Source organism: Diceros bicornis, chromosome 22 (genome assembly GCF_020826845.1).
Source record: "Diceros bicornis minor isolate mBicDic1 chromosome 22, mDicBic1.mat.cur, whole genome shotgun sequence".
NCBI lineage: Eukaryota > Metazoa > Chordata > Mammalia > Perissodactyla > Rhinocerotidae > Diceros > Diceros bicornis.
In genome coordinates, this window is record NC_080761.1 from 30,547,842 (window position 1) to 30,568,702 (window position 20,861).

A 20,861-nucleotide genomic window follows, 5' to 3' on the forward strand; every position below is an offset into this window, starting at 1 on the left:
ATATTTTTTCTCACAAATAGTTTTTCAAGGATAAGGAGTGAACACAAGGGAAGTAGACACCATGCACCATACACAGCGGATATCAGGCAGCAGAAAAGAACCCGAAAATAATCCAGACATTAGAATTATCATGATACAGATTACAAAGCAACTATGATTACTATGTTTAAAGAAATAAAATAATCCAACCACCAATTAGCAGGACATAGGAGAGAGAAACATGTTGAAATGCTCCATGTATATGGAATCAGCAAAATCCAGACTTGGGGAAACTGTAGAGCCGAAGGCCCAGGTTCCTCCACAGAACACTGTAAAGAAGGGAAAGCTCTCAGTGTTCTACCATTAAGTAGGATGTTCGGTGTATATGGTATTTTGCAGATACTCTTTATCAGAATAATTTCCCATCCATTTCTGGTTTTCCATGAGCATTTATCTTGAATAAGTGTTTGATCATTTCTTTTACATTTACTGAGATGATCATATTTTCTCCATTAATCAACTAGTAACTTGAATTCTGATGTTAAAACCACCTAACTTGCTCATAATGTATCATTCTTTTTGGCTAATATTTTGCTTAGGGGTTTTTGCATCTACATTCATGACCAAAACTGGCACATCCTTTTCCTTCAATTTGCTGTTCTTAGGTTTTCCTAGCAAGGTTATACTAAATCTCATAAAAAGCTGAAGTGTACCTTGTTTTCGTCACCCCTTCCCCATTCTTCTGCAAGTGATTAAAATGGGCACTAAATTTTCCTCATAATACGTTTAGTTTAACTTGTCAAGGAAGCCAGAGTGGCCGGGAGTCCTCTCTGTGCAGACTTTGGACTACACTTTCAATTTGTTTTTAAACTACTTTGGTTTTCTATTTCCCTGCACGTGGACAAAGAAGTACCTCCCCGGGCCTTCTCCATTCCGGGAAGCAGACTGCAGAGGCCTCGAGCCACAGAACTGAGGGAAAAGCGCACAAGACACGGTCACCGCGGGCTAAGGAACAAGGGCGCAAGCACGCGGGGCGCAGCCGGCCTCCAACGCCCCAGCCCTGGTAAGCCGTGTTCTGACGTCACCACGTGGCAGAGTCCCCGTAGGACCGCAACGGAGCCTATTGCATTGTGGGACACGCGTGGATACCCTAAGGTCCGCGCGCTTCCGCACAGTGCCCTGTGCACCTGTCCTCCCGCCTGCTCGAACATCTCTGAGGCAGGGGGGCGTTCCCATCTCCGGGGAACGAGAAGATGTGGGAGGATGGCGCCCGCTTAGGCTCAGCTAAACGTAATGGAACCTGACCAGAGGGCGGACGCCTATCAGAAGCTCACGTGACTCGCTAAGTGCTACTACTGTTTCCCAAAGGTCCCCACCACCGAGGGGTGTCACGTGACTACCGCGTCGCGCGCGATTTTGCGCTTGAGAGTACCAGCCTCTGGGATGAGTGTGCTTTTACCGCCGCTCTCTCTCCCCAGCTGCCTTGGTCGCCGTCCCTTGGCGCATGCGCAGCACATGACTGCCTCCCGTATTGTCTTTTAAACCCCACTCCCACAATTTCTTCCTCGGGGGTCCAGAGACGTTCTTCCTGCTCTCCGCCCCTCTTGGGCTCCGGGGGAAAAGGTGGTCCAGGAACTGGCGGTCATCTGCTGAGACTATCGCGATCGCCACCCCAAGGGTGGGAGGAAGGGTGCCACAGGCAGGGCGGCGCTCCTGGGGTTTCGGTCCTGCGTTCGGTGCTCTCGAGAGAGCCGGAGCTAGAGTGTGGAGCGCGCGTGCTAGTGACGCGTGCTGCGGCTACGTCGCCGTCGCCTCCATTCTCTCTTGTGCCGTCCTGGGAGGGAGCCTGCGTCCCACGAGCGTATTCTCACCTTTAGGAGAACCACAGCCTCCCTCTCCTCCGCTAAGGGGTTTCGGAGCCTTACACCACTTCTTTCCGGGCTTCTGACTGGTAGCCTCTACATCATCCTTCCCCCACCCCGGCTTAAGTCAAAGCTGACCCTCCACCGGTACCAGACCTGCCCCATGGTCTTTATGGGCGTATAAATATAAACTGTCCTCAGTGTTTTAGATTTTTAGCTATCCAATTCAAGAAGTGCCTTCCTTCTTGTCCCTGATTTCCATCCCTACCCCATGGTAATGGGACTAATCCACTGCTACCGTCTCTAGACGCTTGCTACTGTATCTGGCATCCCTCATCTGTACCTCTCATGATATTTGACATAATTTTCTCTGGCTACTCTGTTGAAACACATGCTCTAAAATCTCAAAAATATTTTTCTCTGGTTATTAGGTTTGCTGTCTTGGAACATATTTTTCTCCTTGTGCTACCTTGATATTCCCAACCAAACAATTCAAACCTGATCCTTACAAGAACAAGAGTATTTATTAGCAGCAAGACCATTTCAAAGTGAAGTTGTCTCTGCTCCAGACATGCAACAGTGAAATTCCTGTTTTGGCAAATACAGATGAGGCTGTTTGATCTTTTCAAATGTCGTGAAAAAGTAATGCTTTTAAGAAAATGCTGAAAACAGCTGCCTATTTGTCTTTTATCTAAGTTTAGCTTGTTGAAAACACTTTTATGAACCTGATTAGCATATTGTGGAATATGTTTTTGTTGAACGAAAGAGTGGCTCCTCTAGATGAGGTTTAAAGATCAAATACGTGGTCTGCCTGACTACTGCAGATGTTGGTAGCCCTGTGCAAATGATGTTCGCAGGCCTGTAGTTCAAAACCGTGTTCTTTCACCCTGAACCGTGGAATAAAGGATTCAGTGCACTTTATCACATTATCAGGAGTTGTTATAAATGTACCACCTGCTTTTCCTTCATAGTTAAGCAAACTTAATTCTAAGGAATTGCTCTCTAAACTTCTGCTACTAAGGGTAAGAGTTTTAGTGATTTTTAAAAATCCAATCTATTTTTAATCTAAGTTTGGTGAATGGATTTATATTCATCTGATTCAAAAATTCAAATGTAAAATGTATATAGTGAAAAATCTGTTTCACATCCTTGCAGCCTGTTTGCACAGTTCCCAATGCACCTCATCCCAAAGACAACTAGTTAGGAGTTTATGCATAACCAAGGAAATACAAATAAACTTACTCTCCGACTTTCTGTTTTTACACCAACAGTAACGTAATATACACAATGCTATGCATCTTGCTTTTTTCTTTTTTTTTCCTCCCCAAAACCCCAGTGCATGGTTGTATATATCTAGTTGTAGGTCCTTCTAGTTGTATATGAGCTCCTGCCACTGCATGGCAACTGACAGATGGTTGGTGTGGTTCCACGACTGGGAAACGAATCTGGACCACTGAAGCGGTGAGAGCGCCAAACTTTAACCACTAGACCATCAAGGCTGGCTCTTGCTTTTTTCATTTAAAAACATGTTTGAGATCCATATGAGTATACTGTGTCATCATTCTTTTTATATAGCTGTATAGTATTCCATGATATGGATATACTATAATGTTTTTACCAGTCCCCTATTGATAGGCATTTAGGATCTTTCCAGTCTTTTGCCTATTATGAACAATGCTGTAATGAAAAAAACTTTTGTAATTCTGCAAATTTATGATGATATAAATTCCCAGAAAGCAGTTTCTTTTTTTAAAATTTATTTTTTTTTGAGGAAGATTGGCCCTGAGCTAACATCTGTTGCCAATCTTCCTCCTTTTTTCCTTTTTTCTCCCCAAAGCCCCAGTAGATAGTTGTATGTCATAGTTGTGCATCCTTTTAGTTGCTCTATGTGGGATGCCACCTCAGCATGGCTTCATGAGTGGTACATAGGTCCACGCCCAGGATCTAAACCGGGAACCCTGAGCCGCGGAAGCGGAGCTCGAGAACTTAACCGATACGCCACCTGGCTGGCCCCAGAAGGCAGTTTCTGTATCAAAAATTATGTGCATTTGAAATTTTGATAGATAAGTGCCAAACTGCTTTCTGTAAGAGTTGTACTAATTTAACTTTCACCAGCAATATATATATATCTACCTATAGCCTTCTCAACAAAATATTAGCGTATTCTTTTCTCTCTGACGATTTGATGTTTGTCATTATATCACATAATAGCTTTAATTTTCATTTCTCTTGGAAGATGAAATCTTGTATTTAAAAGCCATTTATATTTTCTTTTCTGGGAACTCAAGGCAAATCCTTGCCCGATTTTCTATTGATTTGTTTTATTCATTAGTTTTTAATATACGTTCTGCCTCTTATTAAAAGGACTTGCCGCAGGGATAACGTATTCAATATGTTTGGGAAAATTGAAAGGAAATTTTTCTGCCAGGGTTAATTCACTTGCATGTGATGGAGCGTATTTCACTCTGAGCTTCTGTCAGCCATGGAAGAAAAGGAGGGGAAATATTTGGCAAAAGGAAACAAACAAATGAGAGAGAGAAAACAAAACTTAGTGGGTTCTAAAAATTCTAAAAGAACTGTGTCCGCAAATAATCAATAACCAATCTATAGATAAGAGAGATATTTAATGAGCTAGTGTTGAGGACTAGCCTGGAAGTATTCCCTTCCCCGGGGAAGAAACCACTCTGGGGAAGCGTGGTTTACAGCATAGTTATATACCATTTCAGAACAAAGAACGTACATCAAGCATGACAGGAATACAGTTGTTTTCCCCAAAGTTACAAGATATTTTGCCACAGTTTAGCACACACACAGCAGGTCAACTTGACCTTGGTTCTCTGGGGAGAAAAGCTTATCTTCAAAGAAATACTGGTATTGACGTCAGAGAAAGGGAGACATTCATCGCTATCTTTGAAGAGTGCGTTCTTTGCTTTGGGAAAATGTTTGAAGCAGATGTACATTGCATGTTCAGTGGGCGATAAGTCAGGCTGCTCTGGGAAAAACAAGTTTTAGGCTGAATCAGATTTAAACCAGAATGGCTTTCCCATACACCGCAATATGTGAAAACATTATTATTGTTATTTTCATCAGGTATAAAGCTATAAGGGGGAAAAAAGGAATCCATTACCCTGACTTCGTTTCATTTTGTTTGCCTTAGAACAAGAGAAGTTTGTAGGGAAATGGAAAGGCAAAAGTTTTGCCTTTGATTTCACTAAATTAAGCCAACTCCAAGAAGTCCTCTTGTCAGAAAGATAAGAAATTTATCTCAGAAACCAACACAACATACTTAAAAGAGTCATTCTCGCTTAGACTGCTAAAAAGCATCTGTAACAAGTCAGCCAAAGTAAGAATGCTTACCTATATAGTATTTAATTCTACTGAAAATGGACACCAGAAAGGCTCTTTCTTTTTAACAAATTAAATAAAGATAAATAAAATAATAAAGATTGAGTACCTTTGAAAGCATTACTATTATAAAAGTTCCAAAAATAAAGCTAAATTTCTCCAGTAACAAGCAGGTGGTTAACTTAATTACATAGTTTGATACTTGATCAGTTAGAAGGCTCAAGAAGAAAAAATACTTGGAAATTTACATGATGGTGTAGGGACCCATTTGGATCCCCAGAGTTGGTCTTAAGATTATTTTAAGCTGAAGACATTTGAGAATCAACAGGTACAGAAAGAAGCCTTCTCCGAGCCTCCCTTATCTGACTAAAAGCAGAAACTTCTGAAAAATCATGCTGCCAAAAATTTCCTCTTGAGGGCGGGTCTACTCCCAGGAGAGAGACCGAGAGTAAACCTACCATAAATCCCCCTCTCAGGGGCCGGCCAGGTAGCACAGGGAGTTAAGTGCTGCGCTCCACTGCAGCGGCCCGGGGTTCACAGGTTTGGATCCCGGGCGCGCACCGATGCACTGCTTGTCAAGCCGTGCTGTGGTGGCGTCCCATATAAAGTGGAGGAAGATGGGCACGGATGTTAGCCCAGGGCCAGTCTTCCTCAGCAAAAAAAAGAAAAAACAAAGAGGAGGCTTGGCATTGGATGTTAGCTCAGGGCTGATCTTCCTCACAAAAAAAAAAGAAAAGAAAAGAAACAAATCCCCTTCTCAGGGGAGTTTCATAGCTTTGAAGAAGGAAAGACCACTTGCACCAGCATAAACCAACGTTATCACAAACCTTCTTCCTGGTTTGTTCTTCTAAAAGCCCGTTTGTCTTTCCTAAAGAAACCCATTTGTTCTTCCCATAGAAGCTGTTTCTCCCCCCTCTTTTCCCTACTGAGTTAGGTGTACAAGTTGTTAACTTTAACCAGTCAGTGGGCTAGCTGCTTCCTTTGTTAGCTCCATATGCATATGAATAAATCTTTTTTCTCCTGTTAAAGGTCTTTTGTCAGTTTAATACTCATGCCCGCAGTGACTGAACTTAAGAGGGTAGAGAAGAATTTCCTCCTAACAGTGGTCAAAGGGACAGCAGTTTTTTCAATGAGAAAAAGACAGACAAAATGGGTGGTGGGGGGAACCTCAAACATTTTCCAAATAGAGGAAATCCAAGTGGATAATAAATGCATAAAAAACCTTTTAGTCTCATAAATATCCAGAAAAATGCAAATTTAAATCACTCTTCTATTGACAAATTTAAGAATCTGACAGTAAGCAATGTTGGCAAGAATGACAAGCAATAGGAACACTCACACACTGCTGGGGAGAGTGTAAATAGATGAAACAGCTTTCCAAACAGTTTGACATTGTCTAGAAAACTGAAGATACAGATACCCTATGACCCAGCACTTTCACTCCCAGCTAGACACTGAGCCTTGTTACTCAACTGGGGACTCTAGACCAGAAACATCAGCATCTCCCAGCAGTTTGTTAGAAATGTAAATTTATGGGCCCCACTGCAGACCTTATGAATCAGACTCTGCATCTTACCAAGACCCCTAAGTGATACATAAGCACCTGTGCCCGAGGATACATGGACAGGAATGTTCCTGATAACCCCAAACAGAAACAGTCCTGTTATTTATGAATATGAGAAGAGAAAGTGTATTACATTCCTACAATAGAAAACTCCATGTCAATGAAAAGGAACAAATTACCGTTAAATCCAAATAGATAAATTTCATAATGTTGAGGGAAAGAGGCAAGACACAAAGAAAATATGTAGAGTATAAATCTATACACATAATCTTCACTAACAGTCAAAATCAAACTGCACTGTTTAGGCATGCACATTAAGGTAATGATACTAAAAAAGGGAGGAAAGTAAAGAAAGTGATTCCTAAGAAAATCAGGGTGGAATTTATCTCCACAGGAAAGAGACAGGGTTGTGATTCTGGAGGGCGGGGGGCTGTTGGGGGGGGCTTATGTTGCGGTATATGTGTAGATAGTGTTTAAAGGGTTTCTGTTTTATAATTAAATAGTATATATTGTTCTATGGAGTTTTCAGCATGTGTTATATTTCACATTAGATAAATAAATGCTATAGACATTTCCAAATAGGAAGAAGTCAGCTATCCTAACACACACAGACACACACACAAAACTACAGATTGAACTTCTGACACATGGATGACTGACAATGAGAAAAGCAAGAAGCGGAAAATAACAGCAAAGTAAATTGGCCCTGGATAGACCAGAAAGAGAAAAACCAAGGTCTCCCAGCTTCTAGTCTACTGAAAATAAGATCTTTTTTTCCCCCAGGTAAGGCTATCTCTGTTGTCTGTGAGGGAAGTTTGGGCACACAGACCAGAGGGGCAAGGAGCGGGTGTGCTCTAGGAGAATGGGTGGAGGGGAGCAGGAGAGTCGTAGGAACCGTGGGAAGAGGCTGCAGACCATGCTAGGGTGAAGGAGACGTGGGGGTAGTGGGTGCAGGGCAGACACTCAGAGATCAAAGGGCAGCCGCACCCTCAGAGCACTGCTTGCCCCTCTTCCTCCCTCTGGTTCTGCCCCCTGCCCATCCCTTCACCTTTGACCCCAGACCCTTCCAGGAATAGCAGTTCTGGAACGCTTTTTCTGGATCAAACACTGTATAGAAAGGGCATCCCATGTTGGGACTGACTGTCAAAGGAACATCCCCAAATTGAGAGTTAAGGATGATTTGGCCACTAGGGCACCTACACAGGAAGTTAGGTCAGATGAAGAATTCCCAAGAATAAAACAATGAACTCAGACTGTGCTTCCTGTAGCTCTTAACCTTAGACCTGATGTTCATGGAGTGGCCTTGAAGCCTCATTATTATGGCCTTGTTGAGGGTTGGTGCATATATTACTTTGGTCTGGAGAAAGTTCCTTTCTGTAAAAAGAATATACAAGATAACTAAACCTCAAATTGTTGAAAATAAACCTCACTTGAAAGAAAAGCCCCAGAAACTCCTAAGAATGTATCCAAACATCAACAGAAGATAACAGAAGCTAAGAAATATTTTGATTCATGCTCACTTCAGATTACAACTCACTATTAAGAAGGCTGAGCTTAAAATTACAATCAGGGCTCTAAGAAAACGGCAAAAGGGGCCGGGCTGGTGGCACAAGCAGTTGGGTGCGTGAGCTCCGCTGCGGCAGCCCGGGTTCGCCGGTTGGGATCCCGGGCATGCACCCACGCACCGCTTGTAAAGCCATGCTGTGGCAGCGTCCCATATAAAGTGGAGGAAGATGGGCATGGATGTTAGCCCAAGGCCAGTCTTCGTCAGCAAAAAGAGGAGGATTGGCAGATGTTAGCTCAGGGCCAATCTTCCTCACACAAAAAAAATAATAATAAAACAATAAAATGGCAAAAGGCAGAGACAAATGAATTTAAGATGGACATTGTGGGGCCAGCCCTGTGGCTTAGCAGTTAAGTATGTGCGCTCCGATACTGGCGGCCAGGGTTCAGATCCTGGGCACGCACCAACGCACCACTTGTCCCGCCATGCTGAGGCTGCGTCCCACATACAGCAACTAGAAGGATGTGCAACTATGACATACAACTATCTACTGGGGCTTTGGGGGTAAAAAGGAGGAGGATTGGCAATAGATGTTAGCTCAGGGCCAGTCTTCCTCAGCAAAAAGAGGAGGATTGACATGGATGTTAGCTCAGGGCTGATCTTCCTCACAAAAAAAAAAAAAAGATGGACATTGAGAAAGAAGTGAAGGTAAAGAAATCTGAAAAGTCTTGGAGTGATGCTGCCACATGCCAGGGACTGCCAAAGATTGCCAGCAGCTACCAGAAGCTGGAAGAGGCAAGGAAGGATTCTTCCCTAGAGCCTTCAGAAGTGGCGTGGCCCTGCTGATGCCTTGATTTTGGACTTCTAGCCTCCCGAAATGTGATAGAATAAACTTCTATTGTTTTAAGCCACCCAGTTTTTGGTAATTTATTACAACAGCCCTAGAACACTAATACACCCTAAGATCCAGTAGGAGAATTGGAGCAGACTCAGAAAGGCCAGGAACAATCAGTTGAGGAGGAAGTGAAACAGTACAGGTAGAGAATTCAACAATTGGAAAATTAATTACAAAACAAGAAGAAGTCATAGAAAGAGAAAATTGCCATTCTACAGCACAAAGTCCACCATAATTGGACCCTTGCCTATGATCCTGAAAAGAACTGTTGCTGAAGAGAAGGAAAACACCTTCCTAAGGCAGAAATTAATTCAAGTTACCAACATTAACATCTCACTCACAGTGCCTTCTTTAGGAGGCAGTTAGACCTACTTTGAGTTCCTGATTCTGCCATGCTCTATCTGTGTGACTTTGCACCTTTAGTTAATCTTCCTAAAATACAGACTCCTCATCTCAAAAATGAGTAAAAAGTATTAACTACCTAATATGGGACAGGCTTTGTAAAGCACCCATCAGCTGCCTGTCACACAGTAAGCACTCAAATAAATTAGCTTGCGTCCTTTTCCCTGCTTACCCCCAATATAAGATGATGAAATGCCACTTAATATGACTTCACTTGTGCTGTGCTACCAAAAATGTGGATGCCAAAAATTGTACCTTACTCTATGACATTTACGTCGCTGTCTTATTTCCGCTACGAGACTGCAGTGGTCTGAAAGATAGAAGGTTGATCTTATACAAATAAATTTTCTTCTTCTTTTTTTTTTTTTGGCGTGGAAGATTGGCCCTGAGCTAACATCTGTTGCCAATCTTCCTCTCTTTTTGCTGAGGAAGATTAGACCTGAGCTAACATCTGTGCCCATCTTCCTCTATTTTGTATGTGGGATGCTGCCACAGCATGGCTTGATGAGTGGTGCATAGGTCCATGCCCAGGATCTGAACCCGTGAACCCTGGGCCACCAAAACACACAAACTTAACCACTACGCCACTGAGCCAGCCCCTATACAAATACATTTTCTAATTTCACACCCTCAGCAACAGATTGATACGTGCATCGAGTTGTATACTTTAAATACTTGATAAATACTTGTTGAAGGCATGAATGAAAGAAAAATAGGCAGAGAGTAGAGAGATTTTTAAAAAGAAGAAAAAGAGAACAAGCTGAAAAAACTTACTGTTAAAATGAACAACATAATGAGGTCTTTAGAATTGATTCAGGAAGATTCCCTTCTCCTCCTGCTCTGCCCTTTCCATCACCATAAAGATGAAATCACTTTGTGTTTACTCTTTTAAAAGAAAAGTAAAATATAATGGAGGGAGAGGCTTACAGGTTAGCTTTTTGCTGTTTCTCTGTTTTTTATTTAATCTTCTCTCCCCAGAAGCCTCTACAGGTGCTTCATTTTCTGCAGTAACTGCTGTCCTGATGGAGGCAAGTGGGAGGGTCCCTGGGGAAGTGAGACCCCTTGGGGAAGAAAGATTCCACATTCAGAAGAGACTTGGCATTTGTCCAGAAGGAAAAAAATGGTCAGTGACCCAGACAATCCTGTCTAAAAGCTGCCATCTACTGTTCATTTCTGAGAATACGTCCTGACATACTAATCCTGTGGTTCTGTATCCCAACGAACGTTTTTAGTGATGTTTTATTGTTATGCACCAGATTTTAAGACAATTTGGTTACCAAAAGAAACACAATTTTAGAAAAGAACTGTTTTTAGGGGCTGGCCCCATGGCTTAGCGGTTAAGTGCGCATGCTCTGCTCCTGGCGGCCCCCATTCGGATCCCAGGCACGCACCAACTCACTGCTTGTCCGGCCATGCTGAGGCCGCATCCCACACAAGCAACTAGAAGGATGTGCAACTATGACATACAACTATCTACTGGGGCTTTGGGGAGAAAAAGGGGGAAAAAAAGGAGGAGGATTGGCAATAGATGTTAGCTCAGGGCTGGTCTTCCTCAGCAAAAAGAGGAGGATTGGCATGGATGTTAGCTCAGGGCTGATCTTCCTCACAAAAAAAAAAAAAGGAAGAAAAGCACTGTTTTTCGGGCTGTCCCCGTGGCTTAGTGGTTAAGTGCGCGCGCTCCGCCGCTGGCGGCCTGGTTCGGATCCCGGTCGCGCACCCACGCACTGCTTCTCCGGCCATGCTGAGGCCGTGTCCCACATACAGCACCTAGAAGGATGTGCAACTATGACATACAGCTATCTAGTGGGGCTTTGGGGGAAAAAATAAATAAATAAAATTATTTAAAAAAAAGAACTTTTTCATTTGTTTTGATCACAGACATATAATACTGTCAAAACAGGACTTTGAATCAGCAGGTTAATATGTCTGAAAGAAATGATCTCACACTGAACTGATGTAATAGCAATTAAAAATAAATTATGATACTCAGGTTATCTTGCCCATCCTTATTGTTAGTAAATGTTACCTGCAGCTTTTGCTGGAGAGGGCAAGGAGAGAAGAACCATTTATTATGTATCATTAATGTGCTGGACTCCACCAACATTATCTCACTTAAGCCTTACTTTTAAGCAATCCTTGGAGTTAATTTTTTTCTTCAACTTTATTGAGGTATAACTGACAAATAGAATTTGAGTTAAGTATTCCTAAGAGCATTTTAAAGATGAGAAATTGAAGTGAAGTAACTGGCCTTTATATCAAAGAGTAAGTTGGCTGAAGAACCCACATCTGTCCTACTCGCAATCCATGCACTTTCATCTGTAGCGTAACGCCTAGTAAATGTTTTGAAATTCAGGGGGAAGCTTGCAAACCACTGCATTAAAAGGAACCTCCAGACCCCCACAATGATCTGTGGGACCATTTCCTTAAAACAAATTGTGCTCTTGAGACCTGAACCAGCATATTCAAAATTCTAAGTTAAGAACACCAGGGTGGCTTTATTCTTGAGTTTTACTAGAATAAATTCATAAAATATGATATTTTTTAGTTATAACATACTTCAGTTGTAATAATTGTTTTACAATTACATTCCGTATTACTTCAGGAATCCAAACTCTTGTATGGAATTGATCCAGTATGCTAGGCCCCAAATCCCAGTTTTGCCTTGTGTACCAACTGTATTCATCACGATAGAGAAAAAACACAGGTTTTTTTTTTTAATTAAAGCAAAACATTAAATTTCCTAGGTTCATTATGTAATATATTTAATCACCTTTTGAAATTTGACAGGTATTTAACACAAAATTCCCTAGTTTGGAATAGATATTTAGAGAACCAACAGGATTCACTAATGAATTGTTTACAAAGAAAAGAGGAGGGCCGGCCCCGTGGCTTAGCGGTTAAGAGCGTGTGCGCTTCGCTACTGGCAACCCAGGTTCAGATCCCGGGCGTGCCCCGATGCACCACTTCTCCGGCCATGCTGAGGCCGCGACCCACATACAGCAACTAGAAGGATGTGCAGCTATGACATACAACTATCTACTGGGGCTTTGGGGGAAAAAAAAAAAGGAGGAGGATTGGCAATAGATGTTAGCTCAGAGCCAGTCTTCCTCAGCAAAAAGAGGAGGATTAGCACGGATGTTAGCTCAGGGCTGATTTTCCTCACCAAAAAAAAAAAAAGAAAGAAAAGAAAAGAGGAATCATTGCTTTGATGCCCATCTTTCTAGAAGCTGATCTTCTGATCTTAGGCAAGATTATTTTTCTTTAATCCTGACAACAATTCTGTAAGACTTGTAATAATTGTGTGATATTCAGGCAAACTGTTGCAAATAACACCAAATTTTAGGGTGCTCAATACAATAAAGGTTTATTTATTGTTCGTGTCACAGTTTAACATGGATTGGTGGAGGCTCTGCTCCATATGTTCATTCAAGGAGCCAGGCTTCTTCCATTTAGTAGCTCTGTTACCATCCAAAAAGGGGGCTTATCTGCCCACTGCAAGACATGCCAATAGTCAAGAGACAAAGTGGTAGGAAAGAAAGGACTTTGTATTACAGCTGCTAGCAAGAGGGAAGATGGCCGACTAATGTCCGAAGAAACCATCTTGCAGAGCAAAGATTATAGGCCAGTTAGATGGAGGTGGGGAAGGCATCTGGTCTCTGGGTGGGGACATCCATCTGATCTCCAGGTGGGGGCAGACATCTGGTCTTAGTTCCTGATAGACTTTTGTTTTACTGGACATGCATCAGAGACCAGAGCAAGGCCCTATACCCTGATCTTTCAGTTGTCTTTTTTTTTTTTTTTTGACATTGAAAAGTTTAATATTTTACTCAAAAATTTTCAGACATCTTACAAATACCCAAGAACTCTTCCTTTGGATGTGCCCTGAAATTGGTGTAAGTTAAAATGGATACTCTTTTATTTAAAGAAGTTTCTTTCTCTTCTCCCCTTGACCTGGTCTGCTCAAAGTATGGATTGCAAGCAAATTTCAGTAAAAAAAATCAAAGCTTGCAATTAATTAATGCTTAAAATTAGGTATAATTACAAGTGAAATTAGAAAGCAACCAACTTTTATTAATTTTCTCAGTATGCAGATCTTATGCTGAGAAATTCACCAATACTAGACTGGTGGTATTTACTAAGTGTTGTTTAGAATCACAAAATGTTCTTTTATTTTAAAACTAAGCTGCATTTTAACAAGAAGAGAAGCTCAGAAGGAAATGCAGACCTACAAATAAAAAAAGAAGTATACTCAATGAAGTTTACAAATATACAGATTAATTTTTCGTATTATTTTGGTTTTAAGTGGAAATTTCTGATGTCAAATATATACAGCCTGTTTTTCATAAATTTCCCCCAAAAAAACTTTTAAATTCAACAATTTAAGAAAAATGTTTTTACTTTTGTCTGAACACAGACAATCTATTGCCATACACATAGTGCATATGAACATATGTATTTAGAGAGACTGCATAACTATGAATTATGTGCAAATGGGCCCATCTCATGTTTTTGCATGCATAATTTTTGATACTCTATCCTAGTGGATGGTAACACAGAGTATAATTTTATAATTTTATTTTGGACTTGAAGTCAAGAAACCATCCCAAGAATTATTTATAATTTAATAACTGAATGATTATCAGATCATGGTACAATGCAAAACTATTCTTACATCATGAATGCTGATGCTGTGCATTTTGGGTGTTAAACTGGTAACTTCTTTAAGTCTGAGGTTTAAATTGGCATATACAAAAGTAACAAAAGCCTAAAGAATGTGAAAGAAGGGGCTTCTACCACAGAGCATTTATAGTTTCATAATGGACACGGGAGCACAGGGAATTAAGGGATTTTTGGGAAAAAATGCTTAAAAAAACGGAGTGTACATATAGCCTATAAGGCAAAATCTAAGTTACAAGTGTTTTCAACACTGGCAACTCTGTTATGAGAGGTAACACTGAATTTATATACACATGCGCTGTCGGTGAACTGGTTCATCAGATTCCTACCGCAGTGCCTTTCACTGCACAGTAGACGGCACACCTGGAGTGGCTCCCAAGGCTCAGGTTTGAAAAGAATTTCATATTTTTCCCATGACTCAAAGTCCAGTCAATATCATTCGTAACAGAAATCAGAACTATGCTTTTGTTTTTTTTTAAGGAAGTGAAAAATATAATCTGTAACCATTACAGTTCCACCCACTATAACAATGACAATCTATAAACCTGGATTTTTTTAAACTAACAACCCAATTAAAAAATGGGCAAAAGACCTGAACAGACATTTCTCCAAAGAAGATATACAGATGGCCAACAGACACATGAAAAGATGTTCAAAATCACTAACTATCAGGGAAATGCAAATCAAAACTACAATGAGATATCACCTCACGCCCGTCAGAATGGCTATAATTAACAAGACAGGAAACAACATGTGTTGGAGAGGATGTGGAGAGAAGGGAACTCGCATACACTGCTGGTGGGAGTGCAAACTGGTGCAGCCACTATGGAAAACAGTATGGAGATTCCTCAAAAAATCAAGGATAGAACTACCATATGATCCAGCTATTCCACTGTTGGGTATTTATCCAAAGAACTTGAAAACACCAATTTGCAAAGGTACATGCACCCCTGTGTTCATTGCAGCATTATTCACAATAGCCAAGACTTGGAAGCAACCTAAGTGCCCATCAAGGGACGAATGGATAAAGAAGATGTGGTATATATACACAATGGAATACTACTCAGCCATAAGAAACGATGAAATCCAGCCATTTGTGACAACATGGATGGACATTGAGGGTATAATGCAAAGTGAAATAAGTCAGAGGGAGAAGGTCAAATACAGTATGATTTCCTTCATTAAGTAGTAGATAATAACAACAATAAACAAACACATAGGGACAGAGATTGGATTGGTGGTTAGCAGAGGGGAAGGGGGGAGGGAGGAGGGTGAAAGGGATAATTCGGTACATGTGTGTGGTGATGGGTTGTAATTAGTATTTTGGTGGTGAACATGATGTAATCTATGCAGAAATAGAAGTACAATGATGTACACCTGAAATTTTTACAATGTTATAAACCAACGTTAGTGCAATAAACAAAAAATTTAAAAAAAAAAAAAAAAACCTGGATTTTTTTGCAGAACTTTCACTCACATCCAAGCATCGAGGATGCCCTTCACATAGGCTTCTACATTTTGAATAAAATATATAATGGGATTTAAGTGAATCCTTAGAAAGCTCCAAAGTCTGCCTTTTCTAACATTCTCAAATGGGTGATTGTATCGACAGATGCAAGCAAATGTGTCCACAGAAGAATGTGCTGCCCTAAGGAATCTGCATTTGGCTAGAAACTACAGGGTCCACCACAAAGTTAAATTAAGAGAAGACCTGTGACAGCCAAGTGCTTAGTAGACTATGAAAAAAATGACCCTGACAGGCTCAAGCCCTAACTGTGAACCACAGTCAGTGTGAAGCACTCCTGACTGATGGGAATGTTGTGCATCTGGGGTTCTCAGGTCTCTTGATTGCAGAGTGGTGCTGTGTGTCTCACAATGCTTTCTGATGCCCATTTGCAGAAGGCTTTGTTGTTTCTGTATCCCTTGAAGTATTTGATAAGTGAAGTTTATGAAGGCCTAGGGCCTTGAAAAGTTCTTCTCGTACAGCAGAGGTGAATTTTCTGACCAGACACAATGTTGTCACAATAGCAAAAAGCAAATTGTAGGATAATATAATATAGAAATTTCCCAGTCAATTTAACCTTCCAAAGTCTCCAAGTAGATCAAATCTAGTGATTCCCAGTGTTCTTGACATCACAGGCAGTGCAGAGCTCAAGACCAAGATTGACACACAATTCCCAATGATCTTTGTCATAGTTGTGTCATCCTTCTTGGGAATAAAGTTTCCAAAAAATCGAAGGCTATGGAAACCAACAACAGAGGACACCATAAGATAGAAAATCAAAATGATTTCAAGTGCAGCTCCCACAAAACCAAAAGCAGAAAGAGAAGCATTTCCTGTTCCAGGTCCCCTTGTTCCCTTTGGCATTGCTGTTTTATCAACCAACAGGCAAAGAATATTACAAGCCACCAAGAGAACCAAGATGGATGTCTCAATAAGAAGGAGAACCATAACAGCAGGATACACCAAATTTCTTTCCTATGCTGAAGCCTTTTTTCGCCTCTCTAATTTTGTCTTAAGAGTCTTTACATTTTCAAGTTCTTGTTCCAACTCCATTACATTGTATTCCACTGATGAAGACAGTCCATTTAGTCGTCTCTGGAGTGCTTCTTCCTCAAGAGTAATAATATAAATTTGTTCATCCAGGTCTTTAAGAATTGTTGGCTTCACCAACAACTGACCCATCACTGTGAACATGCGGGAAAGGCCAACCGGGGTACACAAGAGAAGTAACAAACATCCCATCAATGATATACAAGAATATAAATAGGGTAGGTAGAACTCCCAGAGATCATGTAAAGATTCCATGCTTGCAGCGTCATTGTCAATGAGCGCCGAGGCTACCCACACTATCCCAAGAATAAGTAAAGCAAGAAGAATAAGCATGACCAGAGTTTCTAAAATTCGGGCTCGGATTCCCTTCTTCAGGCCAGCAAAACCTTCTGATTCCAGAAAGAAAAAGGCAAAGGGCATCAATACAAACAAAGATTGGAAAAGAGAGAAGCAAGGTTCCACAAACCACGAATCAGGGAGCCATTCAGCCACTGAATGTAGTAGTTCTGAGGAAAAGAAAGCAGGATTTCTTCGCTGATTATCGAGAAGGGTAGGAGTAACACAGCGCCGGCAGAAACCGCTAGAGTGAAGGTGCTCAGAGATAGCGAAATCCTGTTGACTATGGCATCTTCATCTTCTTGTTCATCTGATTTTCTCTTGTATCTTGTGATGATGAAGTAGGAAACTACCTAGAGAATGGCAAAAAGAAGGAAACATGTCGACTCCCGCACTTGGCTGTGGAAGTGCTGCTCCCGCGCCGACACCTCGTCCTGCCCTTCCATCCTCCCTCATGCCCGCCGCCCGCGTCTGCGCGCTGCGCCGCACCGTCGCCCGCCGCCCAGGACGGGAGCCGGCCTACCGCGGCTGCCGCAGGCACAGCCACCACGACCGGCCGCCGCCTCAGGCGAAGCGGCTGGGCTGCGGAGGGCGGGCGCCGCGGGGGCTGGGGTGGGGCGAGGGCGAGGGCGGGGCCTGACCTCAGTTGTCCTTGACGATGGCCACCAGCATAGACTCTCTGCCCCGGGGTCACCACATTGCTAAGGAACTCAAGAGAACAAAGTTATCAACTTATAGTAGCTGGGAAGGGCCATAAAATCCACAGAGGATGTCTGGGTTAGTTAGCGATCATTCAAAGTTACAATAGAGTTTCTTTTCTACAATATGGCTTCCCTTATGTCAACCTTGTGTTGAGCCGTTATCAGCTCCACCATCTTCAAGGCAGAATCTTTAAATCCCAGTTTTTCCCCTTTTAGAAGCCTGGCTTCAGGGCCAAGCTTCTTACCCATTTCTCGCATGTGGCTTGTTCTTATCAACCCAGAGTAAGGTTTCTCTTTTTGATCTGAAGATGTGCTTTTATAAAGTTGATTTTAAAATAATTTAATTCATAGAACATTCAGCATCAGTCACAGTCATTCACATTCAAGTTATCTTTCTGGCTAATACTCCACAAATAGTACATTCAGGCAAAATATTCAGAAACAAATTCTTCACACTTCATATATTTTTATAAATTGAAGTTTTGTGAGGTCACTTTTGAAAATGTATCTGTATATATGTATTTTAATTGATTGGAAAACAGGCAATTGTTCTCGAGACCTTAAAAAAAATACATGATACACACACACACACGCATTTTTTATTTTATTTTATTTATTTATTTATTTTTCCCCACCAAAGCCCCAGTAGATAGTTGTATGTCATAGCTGCACATCCTTCTAGTTGCTGTATGTGGGACGCAGCCTCAGCATGGCCGGAGAAGCGGTGCGTCGGTGCACGCCCAGGATCCGAACCCGGGCTGCCAGCAGCGGAGTGCATGCACTTAACCGCTAAGCCACGGGGCCGGCCCACACACATGCATTTTTTAATTTAACAAACTATAATATATTTGTTGTATTCCAAGCTCTTTTCAGAGGGGAAAGTTATTTCATGTGTAAAACAGACTACTGGGGCCTGCCTCGTGGCCTCGTGGTTAAGTTCGGCACGCTCCACTTTGGCAGCCCAGGTTCCGTTCCTGGGCACAGACCTACACCACTCATCAGTGGCCATGCTGTGCAGTGACCCACATACAAAATAGAGGAAGATTGGCACAGATGTTAACTTAGGGAGAATCTTCCTCAAGAAAAAGAGGAAGATTGGCAGAGCCGGCCCAATGGCACGGTGGTTAAGTTTGCACGCTCTGCTTCAGTGGCCTGGGGTTCACGGGTTTGGAGCCCAGGTTCAGACCCATGCACCACTCATCAAGCCATGCTGCAGCATCATCCCATATATAAAGTAGAGGAAGATTGGCACAGATGTTAGCTCAGCAACAATCTGGGGGGGATCAGAATTGACCAACTCAAAATATGTCTCTTTACCTTGATTATTTCCAAGAACAAAAGACTCTGAAAGAAACTTTGACCTACCCCCCAAACTGCCTAAAAGAATTTAACATAGGGGCTGGCCTGCTAGCGCAGTGGTTAAGTACACACACTCTGCTTCAGCAGCCTGAGTGTTCACAGGTTCGGATCCCGGGGGCACACCGACGCACCACTTGTCAAGCCATGCTGTGGTGGCATCCCATATAAAGTAGAGGAAGATGGGCACGGATGTTAGCCCAGGGCCAATCTTCCTTGGCAAAAAGAGGAGGACTGGCATTGGATGTTAGCTCAGGGCCGATCTTCCTCACACACACAAAAATTTAACATAGAAGGCCTGTTCCAGGAAGGGAGCCACTCCCATACGATAGCTGTAGTGTAATGTAAAATAATCGTGATAAGAAAGTCACCAATAAGCCCATCTTGTCTAAATTCTCTATCGGGCCACATTCTCTATAGGTGGCCCAGTAGAGTCATCTGACAAACATTTGCATTTCCATCTCCATGTAAATGGTCTTTCTCCCTTCTGAAATCCTAAACCACTACCCCCAAGATCCTCCTTGTGTTTAGCTGAATATACTCAAGTGAGCAGCTTAGAATAGCCGAGTTGCTCAGTTCTCTTTCTGAGTTTCTTCCATATATACATGTTATTAAACTGTTTTATTTTCTCCTGCTAACCTGTCTTTTTAATTATTTGGCCAGCCATAAGAACCTTAAGGGAAAGGGTGGGGGGGGTTCTCCCTCTTCCCCAACACTTCCTCAAGCAAAAAGAGGAGGATTGGCAACAGATGTTAACTCAGGGTTAATCTTCCTCACCAAAAAAATAAATAAAAAATTACATGTTAAAATAGAGCTGCTTTCAGTTACACATATTTAAATTTTAGGATTTACTAATGCCTTCTGCTTGACTAAGATTCTTTCTTTCAAATGCAAACAAATTCTGTACACCTTGGCCTTTAGTTTAGGCTTCCTTTGAATAGAGTGAAGTTAACCCTTTTTTTTTACTTCCAATTACTGAAAAGTTAGGTTTGGGACAGTAAGGAGTTAAATTCATTAAAACAGACATCTGAGCAGTCTTAGGTCCATTTAACATGAGGAGCCAGCATCCACTGGAGCTCAGATCTTCTTTTGGTAAGTAGCTGGGTATTCTAAATGCAGCCTTCCTATGGTTGCCCTTCTAAAGGCTATAGGCTTTTGGTGATAATGAAGCAAGTAATTAGTCACATGTGGAGGCAATTTAGTAAAAGATTCCTGCTGGGGCCGTCCCCTGGCTTAGTGATTAAGTGCTCTCGCTCCGCTACTGGCGGCTCGGGTTTGGATCCTGGGCGTGCACTGACACACTGCTTGTCAGGCCATGCTGTGGCGGCGTCCCACATACAGCAACTAGAAGGATGTGCAACTATGACATACAACTATCTAATGGGGCTTTGGGGAGAAGGGGGGAAAAAGGGGAGGAGGATTGGCAATAGATGTTAGCTCAGGGCCAGTCTTCGTCAGCAAAAAAAAGAGGAGGATTGGCATGGATGTTAGCTCAGGGCTGATCTTCCTCACGAAAAAAAAAAAAAAGATTCCTGCCATCAAATAGGTCCTGGCATCCCCAGAGGAAGGAAATCTGGAAGCTTGTGAGTCAGTACAGGGTGGTTTTAAATTAACAGCAACATAAGGGAGTTCCTGAGGTTTCCTCGGGCATTTATTTTCCAATGGCCCTGTTTTTACCACGGTTAC

At 42.0% G+C, this 20,861-nt stretch overlaps 1 protein-coding gene across 1 annotated transcript; it reads right to left on the bottom strand.

Annotated features, from left to right (window-relative positions):
- Positions 1 to 13,601: 13,601 nt before the first annotated feature.
- On the bottom strand, positions 13,602 to 17,578 carry LOC131420061 (limb region 1 protein homolog). Its single transcript, XM_058565787.1, is given in 2 exon segments — positions 13,602 to 14,773; positions 15,677 to 17,578. A coding segment is annotated over 1 exon segment (903 nt). The 5' UTR covers positions 17,203 to 17,578; the 3' UTR covers positions 13,602 to 14,773; positions 15,677 to 16,299.
- Positions 17,579 to 20,861: the final 3,283 nt, after the last annotated feature.